At 34.0% G+C, this 19457-nt stretch overlaps 5 protein-coding genes across 6 annotated transcripts; 2 read left to right on the top strand and 3 right to left on the bottom strand.

The window, feature by feature from the left end:
• Window positions 1-5118: 5118 nt before the first annotated feature.
• LOC132702091 (uncharacterized) lies at window positions 5119-6524 on the bottom strand. 2 transcript variants are annotated; one of them, XM_060670514.1, is made up of 2 exons: window positions 6251-6524; window positions 5119-6198 (listed from the first exon to the last, which is right to left on the bottom strand). In XM_060670514.1, the coding sequence occupies exon 2, from the start codon at window positions 6175-6177 to the stop codon at window positions 5206-5208; it is 972 nt and encodes a 323-aa protein (XP_060526497.1). In that variant the 5' UTR covers window positions 6178-6198; window positions 6251-6524; the 3' UTR covers window positions 5119-5205. The 2 variants fall into 2 exon arrangements, with proteins under 2 accessions (XP_060526497.1, XP_060526496.1); XM_060670513.1 differs by having other exon boundaries at window positions 6255-6524.
• A 514-nt stretch (window positions 6525-7038) lies between these two features.
• LOC132702093 (superoxide dismutase [Cu-Zn]) lies at window positions 7039-7966 on the top strand. Its single transcript, XM_060670515.1, has 2 exons — window positions 7039-7381; window positions 7442-7966. Exons 1-2 carry the CDS (start codon window positions 7313-7315, stop codon window positions 7835-7837), a joined length of 465 nt encoding a protein of 154 aa, XP_060526498.1. The 5' UTR covers window positions 7039-7312; the 3' UTR covers window positions 7838-7966.
• Window positions 7967-8438: 472 nt separating this feature from the next.
• On the bottom strand, window positions 8439-11664 carry LOC132701948 (uncharacterized). The gene is made up of 6 exons (XM_060670295.1): window positions 11528-11664; window positions 11296-11469; window positions 10972-11243; window positions 10673-10915; window positions 10416-10571; window positions 8439-10166 (listed from the first exon to the last, which is right to left on the bottom strand). Exons 1-6 carry the CDS (start codon window positions 11556-11558, stop codon window positions 9945-9947), a joined length of 1098 nt encoding a protein of 365 aa, XP_060526278.1. The 5' UTR covers window positions 11559-11664; the 3' UTR covers window positions 8439-9944.
• Window positions 11665-11907: 243 nt separating this feature from the next.
• LOC132701949 (mortality factor 4-like protein 1) lies at window positions 11908-14563 on the top strand. The gene is made up of 5 exons (XM_060670296.1): window positions 11908-12043; window positions 12094-12211; window positions 12262-12545; window positions 12596-12844; window positions 12900-14563. Exons 1-5 carry the CDS (start codon window positions 12016-12018, stop codon window positions 13211-13213), a joined length of 993 nt encoding a protein of 330 aa, XP_060526279.1. The 5' UTR covers window positions 11908-12015; the 3' UTR covers window positions 13214-14563.
• Window positions 14386-19314, bottom strand: LOC132701947 (T-complex protein 1 subunit beta). The gene is made up of 8 exons (XM_060670294.1): window positions 19197-19314; window positions 18730-19039; window positions 18379-18653; window positions 18125-18304; window positions 17874-18067; window positions 17660-17814; window positions 16881-17174; window positions 14386-14747 (listed from the first exon to the last, which is right to left on the bottom strand). Exons 1-8 carry the CDS (start codon window positions 19197-19199, stop codon window positions 14554-14556), a joined length of 1605 nt encoding a protein of 534 aa, XP_060526277.1. The 5' UTR covers window positions 19200-19314; the 3' UTR covers window positions 14386-14553.
• Window positions 19315-19457: the final 143 nt, after the last annotated feature.

The raw sequence follows: 19457 nt of genomic DNA, 5'->3' as shown, positions 1-19457 counted from the left end.
TGGACAGTTAATAGACGCGCTGGCATTATTTTTTTAAGCGGTGCCTTCAAGCGGTTAGAAATATCCAAAGTTTATATTAAAATGTAAAGTTTTATTTTCTAAAAAATTGCCGCACAATTTGAAAAATTAATTCTCGTAATATACTGTCATTTTTAACTAAAGAAATCTTTGACGTTACGTCCGCTTCAACCGAAATTTCTGGCAACCGTTTCGGTATAAATTGTACATATTTGGCAAAAGAGACTTTTTTACTATAATTTGTAGTAAATATTATGGGTTAAAAAAATAAAAATAAAATGTTTTGGATTTTATTTTAGTGTACTAGTCCTTATAATATTGTTCTTTCACTAGTTTTTTGTTTATTCTAAAAATAGGGTAGTTAGTGCAAAATAACCCGTGAAGTGAGGGTGAAATTTGAAAGAAAGGTGCGAAAAGTCCCTCTTATTACGTATTATAGGGATGAGAATAAGGGGAGGGGGATCAAACTAAATTGAAGCGATCTTCTGTCCAACTTCCCCTTGTATGATTTTATAGTAGAATAAAGTCCCTCTACCAACCAATATGCAGAAACGAAGACTTCATGAATCTTATTGTGAACAACTTTCTTGAAAGAAAAACTTTTACAAAATATCTGGGCATACTGATTGACGAATTGTTTAGGTACTTGGAACAATCATACTAATTATGTAACTAGCAAAAATCAGAAAACATATATAGTTCTATTAATGCATAATATGGAGGGGCTAAAAATTGTATACTTTTCTATAATGAACTATGGATTACTGATGTGGGCTAATACCTATGGGACGCATGTACTGGGGTTGCAGATGGCTCAAAAGTAGGTTATAAAAACCATGTATTTAAAAAAAAAGTGATACCCGACTAACTTAGGAGAGCAATCTGCTTGCTTTTAAGCAACTGTATATCAAATCAGTAATAAGATTTATGTTAAAAACCAAAATACATCATGGTATTGCCACAATGTCTATTGCCCAGCACGATGTGACTCTACAAAACCCCAAACGTGTGGCGTGCCAGAAACATATATACTGTACTGGACCAAAAGCGGTGAATGCTCTGCGCTCTGAACTAAGAGTGAAATCATATAACGGAATAAAAAAGAAGTTACCTAAGTGGTGTTGATCTAGTAACAAATCAGAAAATAATAATAAAAGCTCTTTGGTATAACTTTTAAATGAAGGAAACAACCTATAACGTTCCTGGGTGAACACACAGTGTGCTAAGATACCATAGTTCGCATAAAAAATTATTGTTGATAATTGTTAACTATTGATAATGTTGGCCATAATTGTTAATAGTAAATTAATTAAAAATCAAATCAAATGTAAATGTTAGATTAGTATATTCCTAGAATCAATATCAATGTTTACAACTTATCAGTTCAATTTCAATAATTAGTATATACAGTTTATTTACAAAATTTTATCTAAAAAAATACACGAACTTAATCATCGATTCGTGGAAAACTGTGTTATAAAAATCTGAGTAAATAATTAATAGCGGAAGCGATTGGTTGAACTCAAGTTTGTACTTAAGTGACGTCTAGATGGCTTGTGATCCATCTGTCGCTAGAAATGGACTATACTAACTATACCCACTTTTGGCAATGGTTATTTCTACTGCAGAAGAAATACGCAAAAAGTTAAGTGACAACAAGCCAATACTGAAAACTAAAAGCAACACATCAAAACAATACTATTTTTATCTGTTTATTTATTTATTATTGCTGTTTACAAAACTTCTAGCTTCCTCCTGCATCGGTTGTTGTTGAGTCGAACTTGCTAACGTTTCGCCAATCATCTCGTTGACTTCTTCAGAACTTAACTGAAACTGGCTCCATTTTACTCTGTACCTGCTTATATATTGTTTGAGGGGGCGGAGCTGAATGAGATGCAAGAATGCAAGAATTTTAGTTTTATCGAATAAAATTTTATGTCCGGTTTCGTGATTGTGTTGATATTATTCGTCCGGTCCCTCCAATGTATTCTTTGCCGCATCTGCATGGAATGCTGTAAACTCATGGCATCTCAAATGGTATTTTGTCTTTGACGGATCGAAGATGTTGAGAAATTATTGGACAAGTGGTAAATCTGGTTTTGACGTTATATTTCTTTAGAACTTTTGATATATGGTCGCTGCTTTGAATCTGAATCTAAGGAAGAACAACAGCGGCAAGTGTGGGATTGCTCACAGGCTCATTGCTATTGCTATATCCAGAAGTTTTGTAAATAGTATTACAGTAGGCTGGGGAAATTTCTTTGAAAAATTATTATTGCGTTTATATCTTGGGATGGTAAATTTACAATCAGATTGAATGTAAGCGTCCCTCAGACAGTACTCGCAATCTATAAAATTAAAGTTTAGTATGTCTTTTTTGTAAGCCAGCGAGAATTGAATTTACCTGGATTATATATGTATACATAAATATCAAATTAAAATCTTCAAGGTTCTAGAAACTTCATGTTTGTACAATTAAGAATTATTAATAATGTAATGTAATTGCTGACTGTTAATATACATAATGAAATGAACAACAATAAATTATTATTATTATTAAATGACTCGACCATGTGCATATTGATTGTCCCTTGTCTTCTTTTTTTGTGTTGACAAAACTATTCTTTTTACCTCTGACTTTTGTTTTCAAAATAGATACATACTTTTAGAATTCAAATTTCCGCATTATAGAGTACGTTTCCAAATCCAGTATCAAAAGTTTAGGGGTCATATTTTTCACTTTAAAAAGACTTTTGCTAAAAGCATGTCGTTCAGATCAATTATTTGAAATTGTTTTGGCAGTGACGTTTGCCAGTGATCTTTTAGGATCTTCTAATTTTTGTTTTTGTCGAGCAAATTTAAATTAATATTTTATTAATTTAAATGGTTTTGGAATGAGTGTTCTGAATTTCTTCTTTTTATTAGGCTATTAATTTAGAATTTTTGCTAGCCATCTTCCAGGCAGTTTATTGGTAACGTAACTATTGATATCTTTCTAATTCTTATTATATACAAAAACTATTAATTGCTGTAATTTGATATAATGTACTAACAAATAATTCTGTTAGTTATGCGGTACAAGGAAAATATCGCATTCATTTTGAGAAGCAATGTTTTTGTTTTTCGTTTTACGAAAGTATCTACACCGAGATCCATAATCAAAGCATAGACCAATGCCAACGCCCGGAAAACAGACACAACGCCGCGACATTGAAGTGAAAGAGGAAATTATCCAATAAGAAATTTACATTTGAAAAATGATCTGAAATTGCAGTATTATGGAACTAGGGGAATGTTTCACTTATTGTGGTCAAGGTTTTTTTTTAAATAACCAATTGCTAATTGATGGTGTTTTAAACCTAAGAGCATTAATATATTTCCGCAGAAAAATATAGGCACTGAGGTTTCGATTATGTCCCACAGAATAAATAAAATTTAGTTTTCCTGGCACTTTCCGTTGAAAATTCAAAAGCACTTGTCAAAATTGAAAAGAAGAGAAGAAATTTTTAGCAGAATCCAAGGAATTTGCGTTAAAATTTGGATTTGAAATCCTATGGTTCATATAACTTATATATAAAGGATTTTTCCAAACAGAGCGAGAATCTAATTAGATAATATGTGCATCCATTATGGTCAAGAAAAAATATTCCATTACGTTAATAGTAGACGTTCATATAGTAAATATAGCATGTTTATTACTTATGATAAGAAACTAGTTAACTTTTGATAAAGTACATCATCCAACTCTAAAACTAGGAAATTTCGGTGTACATGGCGACCTCTTCCAACTATTGCAAAGCTGTATTACGGAAATAACTCAGTTTGTTGTTGTCAATGGTCGAAAATATTGTTATGCAAATGTTACCTCGCTTGTCCCACAGGGATCATCTGGGTCTATTACTCTTTAATATTTTTGTTTTCGATCTTGGCCTTTGTTTTCCAGGTTCTATTCATGCTTCTTTTGTTGATGATTTAAAAGTAACAGAGATTCGTTCACATTTAGATGTATTGCAGCCCCTGTGCGATATTGACAAATTTATTGATTATTGCAGAAACCACAGATTATTCTTAAATCTTGATTCTTAACTTAATGCTTGATAATGAACAGCTGAAACGAGTTCATTTTGAGTACCACCAAAGGTTTCAAGAAGCATCAGTTAGTAATAATCGTGTATAATAGCATGATAAGGTCTGTACTAGAGTACTCATCCACAGTTTCGATTTTTAGTAAATATATCTTCAGAATAGAAAGCATACAAAAAAAACTTTTTAAGTTGTTAAAAGATACAATAGAAGAAAACCTTAAATTTTACAGTTTGAAGTCGCTTGAAACTTGAAGAAACTGTTTTGATGGTGCTTTTCTTTTCAAAATTGCAAATAACCTTGTGGATTCTTCTTTTTGTATGAATTGCTTGAGTTTTAACGCTAATGCATAACATGTGTGAACGAGACTGACGTTTTCGATTGAGCAATTTGGGTCGAATTACTTTTCTAACTCTCCTATAACCAGATGTGCTCCTATTTATAATAATTGCGTTTTTTAAAATGGCATAGATGTAGATATGTTTAATTTAAGCCTTAGTTTAATTAAAAAAAAACATATATAAACTTCTTTAGCTCGTAGTTGTAATTTATTTATATCTAACCTTTGTTTTCATTGTAAAGATAAGAAATTTATTGCTCACTTTCCCGATTTTGTTAAATAGTATAAGCCTATATTGTGTCATTCTGTAATTGGGTAGCTGCATCTGCCAATTGAATGGCCTGTGATCTATAAATGAATAAATTTTTTCCACTTTATCCGGAATACCATATTACCATATTTTGGTTGAGAAAAAAAGTGCAAATACTCTGATACCAAAAAAAAAATATCTTGAATTGGTGGATTTTAGATTGCACTGCGAAGTGGCAGTCTTATTAATACCTTTTCGCAACAATTTTTAATTTTTTACAGTAACATAGTGTCCTGGTTCAATGCATCATGCAAAACTGGAACAAATGAGAAAAAAAGCTTTACTCGTTATTAGCTATTTCAGATTTAACGAGAAACCACATTACCAATCCTAGACATACTTTGTGGATTTTTCATAAAGATTAAAATTCAATAATAATATATAAATTTATTATAAACCACAATTCTAAGCTAATCAATTAAATTAGAAATTAACAAAAAACTGTCAAGCAGCGTCAGTTCCAGGGAGTAATTGTAGTCCTGGACCTTCTGTATGGAAGTGCCCTTCTTGTAGGATATTGGCTATAACCATCCCTGATTTCTCCATATGGAAGTGCTCTTCCTGTCGGATGTTCACCATAAGTTTCCCTCGCATCATTAAATTTTATCATGTTTGGATCTACATTTATGTATGCGTTATACTGAGTAGCTTGAGTTTTACGTTTATCATAAAGTAATGAAAAAATCATTTCCAATGTTCCAAGAACAATAGCTTTGATGATGTCCATGCAAGTTGTTATTACTGGTGTTAAAGCCCTAATGAGCCCTGATAATTCTCTCATAAAATTCACTAGATATTCCATCAAGTATTTTACAACCTTTAGTCCACCCACTGTAATAGTGCTGATTAGTAAAAACATAAATATCAAAGTCTGTTTTGTATTTTTATATGTAATATGATCTCGACAGAAATTCATCAAATTTACTCGAACCTCGTTTAATATCCCATTCAATACAGCAGATAAATTGAATTCCTCAGAACCAATGCCCGATCTGTCCTGTTCATTGTTGCGTATTAAGGGTTTCATTATATCCAATTTAAGTCGTATTTCTTTTTCTAGAAATTCCACAGTGCTCACTTTAAACCAATACCTTCCAAATATTTCCACCGGTAATTCCACCCACAAGTTATATCCTACAGGTGCTCCGATCGTGTCAGGCTCTGTAATACCAATCCAAGGTACACTACCCGAAGGAAGCTCCCTGACTTTTCTTTTGACAGTTACCAAATTTTCAATAAATTTATCTTCATCTGGATCTATCCTCACCACGTCCCTGTAACATGCAAGAGACTCCACGAAACGCTTTTCATGAAAATTCCCGATAAAGAGTTGAGTTTTTAACATTCTCTTGGAAAAATTTTTTATGTACCTATAGTTGGATGGTGAAGGTGGGTCTTGCGATAAATCTTCCGTAATTATCGTCATTATGTACAATAGGACAGTCGGCTATTAAATATACATATTAAGTTTTTTTAAAATCATGGCTATTAGTTTTTACCTACTTAAAAACAAAATTTCACAGAACAGTGTGTCACAGACCATATGTTTTGCTGCCTTGCCTAGGGATATTCCGATACTACTGAATACGAGTAGGTACGCGATACTTTTGATTCGATACCAAGGATTTATAGCATCGAATCAATCTTGCGATACTTACTCCGTATCGAAACAAAAGTATTTGGTATCAAATCGAATCAGCCTCACCATTAAAAAAAAAACCGAACGCATCAAACAAACATAATCTCTATCTGATCTATGGTAACGCGTTGTCTCGCGCCAGCCAAGCCGAACTCGCCCTACTTCACTCGACTGAGCCCGAGCCAAAAGCGAGAAACATGTCCGCCCTTCATTTTCTTTCATTGCCAACCAACATAAATTGTCAAACATACAAGAGATTGCTTACGAATAATTTTATTTATTGTAATCATCGGCTTATTATTCCAATGTTATCATGGAGTTTTTTGTTTAAAGTACTTGCTTAACGTGACGCAAATCTTTATAATAAAAGTTTTCTTTTCCTTCTTAATTTTGTTTTAATTATTATCCTTCAACGTTCATTGTTAGTTTACTTAAAATAAATAAAAAAATAATAAACTGCTAAAAGTATCGATATCAGTAAGTATCTATACTTTAGGAGTATTTATTTGAGTTGTATCGAAAAAAGATTTGAGTACTATCGAAATGAGTAGGTATCGATACTTTAATGGTATCGGAACATCCCTAGCCTTGCCACAGTGATTGAAGGTCGTCTGTGACAAAGATATTAAAATAAGTGCTAATTAAATTTTGCCAAACATTATTCTGATTCATCAAATTCTATGCATACTACAAAAAGTTGCGTTAAGACTCTGCTTCAGAACTTCTTTTCGTTAATTTGATAAAATTAATATATATATAAAACAGAGGATTTTGCCAATTATTTTTCTTTGGTAACTACGCACTTACGAGTCCCACCAAAGATATCTGTGGTTAGGACGTCCTTGAATATAAACAAATTACACAATTTGATTAACCATATCGCAGGAAAGTTTTGTCGAGTCATTTCAGCGCCGACTACAAAATGCCAGTTAAAGCCGTTTGCGTATTAAAAAGCGAAGCTGTTAACGGAACAGTTTTCTTCACCCAACAGGTAATCACAAATATTTGAAATAGTCCATTTTTTCTTTTATCTAATTAACATTCTTGGCAGGATGGGAAAAGCCCGGTGCAAGTGACTGGTGAAATAACCGGCTTAGTCAAAGGTTTGCATGGCTTTCATATCCACGAGTTTGGAGACAACACTAATGGTTGTATATCGGCGGGGCCTCATTTTAACCCACTCAAAAAAGATCATGGAGGGCCCACCGACAGCGAGAGACACGTTGGTGACTTGGGCAACATAGAGGCCGGGGCTGATGGTGTCGCTAAAATTAACATAACTGACAAACTGATTTCATTGGAAGGAGATCATAATATAATTGGTCGCACTGTGGTAGTGCACGCGGATCCTGATGATTTGGGCAAAGGGGGCCACGAATTGAGCAAAACAACTGGAAACGCTGGTGGTAGATTGGCTTGCGGTGTCATTGGTTTGGCAGCCAACTAAGCAGATTCATGATAAGGTGTTAAGGGTTCATTCCAGTGGTTATTTGATTTACTTTTTTATTTTGTTGCTTTGAAGTTTGCTAAATAGTTTTCAAGTTAAAAGTTGTGTTAATAAAGCTTTCATTTAGGATGTTCCTGCGTTTTTTTTTTTTTTAATTGGGAATTTGCGATTGCGGTTTTGATGCATAGGATGCGGTTTCCTATATAATTGCTTATCAAATGTTTCAATTGTTCATAAAATCGCTTTGAAAAATTTAATTTATAATTACAATTTAAAATAAATTTGTTTACTGAATTCCAAGGGAATTAATATACTTGGGACACCTTGTACGTTGTACATATAGATTAATAGAGTAAACAAGCCTATCTATAATTTTTTCAGGGTTCCTATAATCATACAAGGTCAAGAGATCACTGAGTTAATAACAGAAAAGTCTTTCTTTTGATTCAGTTCAACTGAATTTATTACAAAGTTCATTCAAGAACGACAGATTTTGCTTCAATCTAGTGTATCTCAAAGTAATCCATAAAGACGCGAACAATTTTTTGATTAGAAGGCGCATTTTTAAACCTTTTTTAGGTAAACACGAAAAGCATATCGGTAGGCAACCAACGTAACATGGATGACGTGTTTGACAAAATTGATTTCGGCTAAACAATAAATTACACTTGCAGACCACGTTCTCTCTTCTCTTACATATTCGCTGCCTAATTTAGAAAAAGCTGTCAGCTTCAGATTGATTTAACCATAACTTAGAGAATTTAGAGCTTAAGGCATCCACCATTTATACATGAGCATAGAGCAAAATTTGAACTTCTGTAATGATGTGGTCCAAGTTAGAAATATAATTAAAAACAAGGAATACTCATAAGGTAATAATTTACTTATCCGTTTACCCGTTGCGTGGTGAATATTTTAACTTTTAAATTTTGGAAAAAATGCGAAAATATTTATTTTATGCAGCCAGACTTATAAGCGGATAATAAACGGGGCGAATTCGACTTTTTGCCTTTTCTTGGTCAAGTCTATTTCTTGACGTCGGGATTGGCCCGACAGTTTTTGAAAAAAGATCTCGTCGCAGAGCTATTAATATAATCTACTACTGTAACAATTTTTGACGATTGATACATTTCAAAAATTATATATCTCATTTGGTTTTTTTTTCAAGATCCGTTATAATAGAATTTTGAGCAAGAGACCACCACAACTCGTTTTTTAAAACTTTCGACTAAAGTTAGGTAGGACGCAATTGAAAAACAATTTCTGTAGACAGCAAATATCCTTTATTAACTTCGTACAGCAGGATTTCATAACAACATCGCCACTGTTTTTGAAAAAGCAAAAATTGAGCAATTTTTTAAGACCGATTGACGAAAAAATGTCAATGTATACCCTTAGAGTTAGCATTCTATACTTAAATCACATTTTGGAATGTCAAATGTATCTCATACTTTATTTCTTAAGTACATCTTAATATTTAATAATTCTTGAACTACATATTGGATAGAGTTAAATATATATTGTTTTAATTTTTGCCCTGGGTCAAATCTACATAAGCTAATGCTGAAAGCACATTTCACATATCCTCAGGCCACAATGTCTAAAAGAAAATGTTTTACAATAAGCACAGCCAAGGTATGGTTCGTTTTATTTAAAAGGCCACCAACGAATTCTGGAAGTGCAGAAGTAACTCAAATATTATTTTTTTGCACAACTCGTAATTTTATATGACACACTAAAATAATTTCATTGTTAAAATTGTGGCCCGAGAATCAATCAAAACAATAACATTTGTTTTTTAAATGTTTTTGCAATATCAATATCTAATATACATTGGAAAGAGACGTTATCAAAATAGTACTTTAATATTTAAAATATTCATTTTCATAAAATACAGAGGGGAATTAAGATTTAAGCCACATTTAACTGCTCTATGGCACTTGAAATTATAACTAAGAATTCCAGTCCTAGAAGTAATATATAAATTTTTATCCATTCTGTATATTACTATGTACCCAACTATACATAGATTCTGCGTTGATAGTCGATTTAGGCCATTAAGTAGGTACGAGGGACACTTTGGAAAATTGGTTTAATCTAACATATGTCAGGCTAAGGATTGGGGAAACACCTTCATTCTTACATAATCATCAATGATTTCTTTCAATTTGCTTGAGGTGGGTCTCGGTACATTTAGCATAAAGCCCAAACTCTTCAACTTGTTTCCATCCACATTTAAATGCTTGCCGAGAAGCACAGTTCCATCCATATGGGGAGATAGAGGAGTGTTTTCGATGCGGTCTCTGCGACACGCTTCAGCCCAAGGCACCTAACCATCACCAACAGTATGTAAAATTTCTGTTGTCCTGATATACTATATAATAATTACTGCGGGTAGTTCAAATGCAGAAAGAAATTTTATATGATGGAATGTTGGTGGCAATGTGTCAGTGAAGGAAACTGATAGCTGTCACGTTGCCAAACTAAATTCTTAAAAAGAACTAGCATACCAATTTATAGGTTATAAGGCCATGAATTTATCCAATCAAATTAAATATTATTAAGGAAATATACTTACAACATGTTTGTCATTAGCATCGTCGGCAGCCTCTTCTAAATCAACGCAGGAAGAGACAACATTGCCATAATATTCAACCTTGACACCAAATATCTCACTCAAAATATCTGAAATTGATCCTTGTGTGGAATTGGCATCATCAACCACATTATAAACCTGAAAGCATAGACAATAACTATGACATATAGTAACTATAGTAACTACCAATACCAACAAAAAGTAAAAATACATAGTCACTTAAAATGATATTTTTTTACCTGACTCATAGTTTGCTGTTTGTCATTTGCGAACAAAATAGCCCTACAAACATCTTCAACATGTACAGTATTCATCTTCAGATCTGCATTCCATAAAAGCTTCATTGTTTTTTTCAGTTCTTTGTAAATAGCAGCCGCCATTATGCGAGGTGTTAAATTGGATTTATCTCCTAAGCCGTACACCAGGGGCACCCTAATTATAGTGTACCTCAAGTTTGGAATGTCTGAAATTTGTTCTTCCACCTAAAAATTGGTTCTATATTGAGCCTCAATTATCAAAAAATATTACCACTGTTTACCTCCTTCTTCCACTTGGCAATATAGGTCCATGGCTCTAATGGTCCATCTTCTTTGTGGGGCACTTTTTCTGAAGAATACATATTACCTGAGGACAGTTCAATATACCTTCCAACATTCTGACTAGCCGCTTCATTTGCACAGTTCAAACTTAATTTTAATATACCCTCTTTGTATACAGGATCTGTCTGACCAGGTCTGGTTTCACTTGCAAAATTCACAGCTAGATCCCATGCTGAACCGTCTGGCAAACTAAAGGCATTTTTACATGAATCTGCAAAATATTTACTTTTATGTTTATTATGTTTTTTACTGGTTAACTTTACCTTGATTGATTAAGTTTGCGCTCTTGAACTTTACAATTTCATGTTCGAAGCACTTGGAGTGAATGTCGTTTAACCAAGCCACTTGAGGAGGCACTTTATCCACAACGGTTATCGCGCTGGCTAAATCGTGTTCTACCAAATATGAAACGAAATTTCTGCCGATAAAACCGCAACCTAAAAGACGTTTACCGCAAATATTGTTTTAAGTTACTTTAAAGTTAAAAACCATCACCTCCAAGAACCAATACCCTCAACTTTGTCATTTTAAAATAAGGTTTGTTGAACTTGTTTGTTGCTATTTGCAATTTTTATCTCGCTTCGCCGGCGTGATTCGGAGGAAGCGAACTAAAAACGTATGCAAAATAAAAAATAACCATTTCCTGTGTGCTTTCGCTTTTTTTTTTTTTTGCTTTACGTGCGCCACTGTGTGGTTGAGTGGAGTAAAATTGTTAAAATGACTGTTGGCAAATTCGAGAAATGTTTTTTTTTGTAATTTAATATCACCCCCTTCGTTAAGTTCTTACTGCAAATGAGTTGCAAACAAAAATAACAATTAATTGCAATTGGAAAAATAATTTCGGCAAAAACGATCCGTTCAATGGGCCAATTTATATTCTGCGAAAAGAAGAAACTACAGATGCGACGATAACTTCAGACTGTAACAAATATTTCGTATTTTAATTTTGTTTAAAGTTTCATAAATAAAGTAAAGGAGCGGAAATGCCACCAAAATTTAAATTTTCGGAAGGTATATTTAATAAACCAAAGTTTTAAGAAAATAATTTCAGTTAATTTTAGGAGAAAAAGTACTCTGCTTCCATGGACCCCTAATTTACGAGGCTAAATGTCTCAAAAGCACAATCACCAAAGAAAAACAAATCAAGTATTTTATTCATTACGCTGGCTGGAACAAAAAGTAAATGAATTTGGTCTATAGGAACCCTTTCATTCAGAAACTGTTTGTAGTTGGGATGAATGGGTACCAGAAAGTCGAGTGCTCAAATACAACGAGGCTAATGTGGCGAGGCAAAAGGAGGTTCAGAAAGCTCACTCCGCCCAACCGAGCAAACCAAAGAAAACGGCTAAGAAGACTGTTATTAAAACTGAGTCAGTTAAGGATAGTGACTCGAGAGCTAGTACTCCCATATCTGAAGTTAATAAGGGTGCCAAGTCTAAAAGGGAAGCCACCACACCATCTAGTGGACATGAGTCGAGCTCTGATGTATCTCATGTTCCTCGTAAAAAGAGAGGTAAAATTACAAATTTTCTGAAAAGGTTTTACAATATTTTACAATCTTAGGAAAGCTAGATGCAACAGTAGAGTCAGAAGAGCAATATGTGAGCAAAGTGGAAATAAAAATAAAGCTTCCAGATGAGCTTAAGCCTTGGTTGGTCGATGATTGGGATTTGATTACTAGACAAAAGAAGCTGTTTAATTTGCCTGCCAAAATGACCGTTGATCAGGTTTTGAACAACTATTTGGCTTACAAAAAGTCAATAAAGTCAAACAACTCCAGCAAGGAGTCCGCCACACTTGAGACTATGAAAGGTTTTTAAATACAATGGATGTTTCCACAACAGTTTAACGAATTATCTAATTTTAGGTATAAAAGAATATTTTAATGTAACATTAGGTACTCAACTTCTGTACAAGTTCGAAAGGCCGCAGTATGCTGATATTCTCCAAGAATATCCCGACAAACCAATGTCAGAAATTTATGGTGCCATTCATTTGTTGAGGCTCTTTGTCAAATTGGGGTCCATGTTAGCCTACACTCCATTGGATGAGAGAAGTATGGCTCTGCTGCTGCAAAACATTCAGGATTTCATGAAGTATTTAGTGAAGAACACAGCTCAACTGTTTAGCTTACAGGAGTATGGCAATGCGACCCCAGAGTATCACAGAAAAGCTCTGTGATATGAGGCAGAGAGTGACGGTGATTCTGGAAGTGACCGTGATGGATAGTTTTTTTACAAAAAAATTTGACTGCACGATAATTAGTGTGATTAAGAGCAAATGAATTTTATCTTCTTCAGTTTTATTAAATTACTAAAATAGGTAACATCTTTTAAGTAAATCCAACACACAAATCTTTGGTTTTGTTCAGTTTATCTTTGTCAAACAGTGGTGACGAAAAACTTATTTGATCATTATTCATAAAAAAAAACTAATATTACAAATTTGCACTATGAACTACTGTAATTATAGCACAAAAAAATATGTTGAAGAACATTTTTATGCATGAATATAATGTATAACACCCAAAATTTTTTTTTTGTGAATGTTACTATAATTACAGCTAAAAATTAAAAATAAAACATTTATAGTATAAATTTGCAATTATTTTTTTTAAGGACGTGTAGGTCATTTCTGAAAGTTTTCACCCTCTGTTTGACAAAGATACACATCACTAGAGGTTATCACAAGTGGGTAGGGAACTTGTATATGCGTAACGCCAATTTGAAAGAAAAATAATGTTGCAAAAAATTAGTTGGTTATCAAATTTAGCGCAAATCTAATTTAAATAAAAATATTACTGTTGCATACCAATCAATAATTAGATGCAAAATAGGAAACATACATTTGTTCTACTTATTGTCATTAAAATTGTGGGTATAATTTGTACTAGGATTCTTACAATGTTTTTGTAAAAAATGTTTTTCTAATAAGTAAACTTGTTCGCCATTAAAAGGAGTTATTTGAGAAAACTGAAACTATATTTGTAAAAATGTTACATAGAATAAAAAAAACTTATCGGCCTAGAAAAATTTGAACTAGTTCTTATCAAGTAGTGGATAGACATCAGTCAATTGTATATAAAGGCTTTCAATGTATTGATAGGTTCACATTTATTATGTACTTGTGATAGACAATTTATTATTGTTTTGGATCAATTTTTTAGTAAAAATTAAAAAGGTGCACTGTTTTGTTTGCACTTAAGGTATGCTCCGACAAAGTAGTTAATTTGGCTACTGTTACTAAACAAGACTTTTGAAAATTAAAAGTTGACCCAGAGTAGTCGCAAATGCGTAAGTCAGGATACATTAGAACTACTGCGCTATATGGGTTAGTGAAAATAAAACAAAAAATTATAAGAGCATATACTTTTTTATTAATTTGACGGTTAAAAGTAACCTGCTGATAGTTAGAAAAACTACATTAAGGATCAAATGAATTAAAGTGAACAGGCTATAAAAATACCAATAAACTAAAATGTTATCGACAAGCGTAAATACCGAAATACGAGAAAAAAAAAACTAGCAATGGCCCCTATCCTCGACCCGTTTCCGGGGCGCTGCTTTGATAATGTCGTCCACTCTCAGGATCATTTCCGCCGCCTCTGTGGCCGATATCAGCACCTGCCGCTTCACCGCGAAAGACTCGGTGATTCCCAACTCCTGCATGTCACCGATCTCGCCTTTTTCCATGTTCAACCCCATGGTCGATTTATCTAAGAGCGGACAGATGTTGATTAAGAAATTTTTAACGCATGGGCACTATACGAAAAAAGTTTATTAATGTGGCCACTAGAGGATAAATAAAATTTTACGGGGACTGTTTATGGGGACCATCTCATGTTTGAGACTAACATAGCCATTGTTGATTCTCTTCTACACATTTCTACAATCAGCAACGTAAAAATATAATAATAATAACGATAAACGAACTTTATTCCATTTGAAAATCTATAACTGTGCGGGTGGCACTTTTTATAAAGTAAAACACAGCATATAAATTACATTCATGGTAGAGTTAAATTGTGAAAAAAAAAACATTTTTAATAATTTTACCACTGCTAGAGTGAAAAAATAAATTAACACTATACATATATACAATTTGATAGTTACTAGATTGGTTGGTATTATGATAAGTGTAATTGTTTAAATTTTTGTTTGAATGACGTCAGTGAGGTGATTGATCTCAGTTGGAGAGGGAGTTTGTTGTAAGCCTACTACAAAGTAAAATTTTACTTTTAGGCACTGCAATACACGTTTCATTTCTTCGAGAACTTTTTTAAGTCTAAATTTTAATATAAACTACTCCCACAGCTAACAATACCACAAAAACAGGATTGTAAGTATCATATATCTATTACAGCCACATAAAACAATTGTTGATTATGATACTAGCTTGAGTACCCTATAAAAGGAGAGTCAACAAGTAATAACTTACAGCCCGCATAAAAAATCATTTATAAGTGGAAACCAGTTCTTATGATTACATTAATTCTAACTTCGTTGGTTCTAGCTACTATGCGTATGCCGATAATACAGGAACTTTTGAAACCACCATAAAAAAATATTTTTCAGCTTGGTTGTAGTACTTTTTCAGAAGCATTTTCTCAAAATTTGCCCATATCAAGTTAAATCTATATACATCTACATCAATTTAATGGAGAATCTCTGCTGCAACCGCTATTTTTCATCTTTAATAAAAGTTTATCAGAAGGGCGGGTTCTGTTTACAAAACTCTTCAATCATGTGTTAGTTCTGGGACTCAGTTTGTTGAGTTAAATGGAACGAAATGACGTCTGCCATACCTCAGGAGCATCGACGACCTATCAAGGTCTTAGGTTTTATGAACACTGCTTAGGAAACCGACTGTTTCTAAATATTGGCAAATGTTACTATCTTAGGTTCGGTAAATTAAAAAATGATATAGCTTTTCATTATAAATTCAATGGAGTAAGTATTAAAGAAGTATATCAGGGATCTTGGAGTAACGAAAGACACAAAACTGAGTTTTGAAATTCATATTAAAAACAGGGAAAAAGGCTCACAGAAACTTGATCTGATCTGATCGTACTCTATAACGCCTATGTGCCTATGTATCTTGAGTTTGCCAGTGTGATATGGAGTCTCCAATATCATGAGTATGTAAACAGAATTGAAAGCAAAAATATCAATGTGCAAAAAGTAACTGCAACAATTTCTTTGCAAAAGACATATTGGTTATTAGCATCCTAAATTTGTACTCTATTTAGGTGCATAGAATAAAGCAGGCGTTCCAGTCATTACCACCCTAGCATTAAAGGATAATAACAGTTTTGGACAGTCGATTCTGTTATTATAATATGTAGTTTGATTTTTTTTTTACGATCTTGTTAATAACAGAATAGACTGTCCAAAATGGTTATTATCCTTTAATGCTAGGGTGGTAATGTTTGGAACGCCTGCTTTATTCTATGCGCTTATATCTAGTACAAATTTAGGAAGCAACTCACCAATATGACTTTTGCAAAGAAATTTTAAGTTATTTTTTGCACATCAATATTTTTGCTTTGTCACTCAATTGATTTAGGAATCAAGCATAAGAGTGTTTCGATCCGACTAAATTAAATTTATTTCTACATTTTTTTCTTGTTTTTCTTTTGAATTAAGATAACTATATTTAGTTTTAGTGTACCTTTGTAAATTGTCACGTTAGTTCGTCATGTTGTGATAACAAATAAATAAATAAATAAATTTGTATATTCTTCTAGAATTTTACCATTATAGTTAGTAATCATGGGTTTAGAATATGTCGGGCTAGAAAAATGAAGTACTTGTTGGGTCTCTCTGAGACAGAATGTATTTGGACTCACTATTGTTATGGGCAGCTCTCAGCTCAGTGACCAACTGCGCCGAATCATATCCAGCATTGTCCGCTATAATGGTGGGCAACTGTAGCAGAGACCTGGCGAAAGCCTCCATAGCGACCGCCTCTTTCCCGGGCGTGTCGAGCGCCGCCTTACTGACCGCCACCGCCATCAGGGTCTCACTACAACCGCCCCCGTACACCACGCGGCTTTCTTTAACGGTGGCGGTAAGGACGCAGAGGGCGTCGTGCAAGGAACGATCCGCCTCCTCGATGATCTGCTGGGTGGCCCCGCGGATAACTTTCGGGGAAAAATGACTATAGCGATCATTCTCGCACAAAAAAAAAACAACCGCAGCGAAGCAGCATTTTTCGTAAACTTAGCCTATTTAAGAGGTCACTTTCGGAGAGGGTTGTTGTAAGTTTTGCCACTTGCTTCACGCAAAATCATAATTAAATAACGAGAATGTTATACTAAAGTTAGGAAAAAGAACAAATTTCAGATTACCAGATCACACTCCTGTATTAGTTCTTTGAAAATAATCAGGCTAGAAAAGTACTTTTGAACTACTACCATTCAAGCGTGGATTAATTTCTGCATACTGTTCTTTAAAAAAACCTTTACCATAAAAGTGTCTATATATTTTTTAATTTTGTGAAAACCCTTTACTAACACCCTGATATGTCCAAGTTTTTCAGGATTTCCAGATCACTGACAACTTGATAAGACTTGTTAAGACATCATTTAGCTTGAGATTTTTTATTTTGCAAATTAATGAGTTTTACCTATGGTACATGCCTCTCCGAGCGCCACGCCGCTGAATCTCAACAGAATATCCTCCCCAATCATGATCTGCTCTATCAGATCACATGTGCCCAATTTGACAGCTTCTGGATTATCAAAAGTGGACACTATTTCACCTCCCGTTACGAGCGCTAGTCTAAAATTTAAAAAAAATTTCTAGACTTACAAAAAGCATACAGATGAGTAAAATCTAACCTTTCGATACCATCAAAGTCCGCGTGTTCTATCGCCATAACCCCAGCATCAGCGAACAATTGTTCTGGGTAATTGTAAATGAGCTGACGATTGATGAATACATTGCAGTTGTGCTTGAGGATTTTTGTCACTTTGTCTTTCATCTTTTCCTTCTCTGCTGATTCCAACTCTGCTATTTTCGCCATCGAATCAACCTAATGCATCACATAACCTTTTTAGTGCCCGCTAAAGGATGAAAGATGACCCCTTACCTTGATGGTTGATCCAAAAACTTTTATTTTGTCTGTGTCCATAGGGGTGTTTGCAATAAGTATTTTGGCATTTTCCACTCTTTTGGGCTGATGTACCCCCGGTTTTTTATCCAGCAGAAATCCTTCTTCTAAAAAGGACTCCTCAAGTGTCCCACCTGATTTTTTAATTATTTGAATTGCCTGAAATGGAAGTTTTTTAAACATATTTTCTGTACATGTTTTTGGTATTCCTTAAAATGCGACTTAGTATTTACCTGTAAATTTCCTGAACCTTTAAGCCTCAACACCGCGTCGACAGCCAATTTTGAGAAATGCTCTTTGTGCTGAGATAAAATTTTTGAACTTAAAGTAGTTCGAGCAATATTCATTAAATCTTCTCTGAACTTTTCAGAATTCGAGCTGTTATCCCTTGACGTATCAGTGAGCGCTTTTCTGGCAATATCAACTGCTTTACGCCATCCCGCGATGATAATCTGAGGGTGCAGCTTTTGATCTATGAGTTTTTCTGCTTCCTTCAGTAATTCAGATGCTACATCAATAATTACAAAAAATACATTAAAATTCTGCCGCGCCCTTAAAAAACGAAAGACGGAATGCCTGCTTACCCAATACTGTTACAGAAGTTGTTCCATCACCTACTTCATCATCTTGTACTTTCGACATGTCAACCAATACCTTGGCAGCGGGGTTATCCACGCCGACTGATTTTAAAATAGTTGCCCCGTCATTGGTAACTTCCACAGATCCCGCGTTTCTGCCGCTGGAAACTAGGATTTTGTCCATGCCTTTAGGACCGAGAGTACTTTTTACCAGATCCCCTATCGCAATGGCCCCTACAAAACTACTGAGACGTGCTATTTCTGCCTTTTCCTCTTCCGCTTCATGCTTGAGGACTCTGACTGAGTTTAGAGAAACCTAAAAATGGGTAAGAATCAGTGGCACGTGCGCCCGGTCTTTGAAACGGCACCTGACTTTTTAAACAACATTTTTTGTTATTTCATTACGTGCTAGCAAGATGAAATTGACAAAACATATTGTGTCTTAAATGGAAATTATAATTTGATATACGAACCATTGCGGTAATAAGTAAATCTCTGATTTAATGTGGAAAAATACTAATAAACTTCACTAACTGCTTTCCAAACCTCACAGTCTCATAGACGTAAAGCGATGGGTCAGTTTAAGACACCACTGTAACAAAACAAACATGGATGCCGGAGATCTTCTTCTTAATTCCATTGGCCAAAGCGCTACGATCATTGCTTCTTAGAGCGAAGTATATTACTACCGAAGCGGTTGTTTTCGTATTTTCGAAAAGAGGAACTTTATTTTT

This window comes from Cylas formicarius, unplaced genomic scaffold (genome assembly GCF_029955315.1).
Source record: "Cylas formicarius isolate icCylForm1 unplaced genomic scaffold, icCylForm1.1 PGA_scaffold_5__7_contigs__length_24384050, whole genome shotgun sequence".
In the NCBI taxonomy this organism is placed as follows: Eukaryota; Metazoa; Arthropoda; class Insecta; order Coleoptera; family Brentidae; genus Cylas; species Cylas formicarius.
The sequence above is the reverse complement of the archived record's forward strand: the minus strand, read 5'-3'. Positions and strand labels throughout refer to the sequence as shown.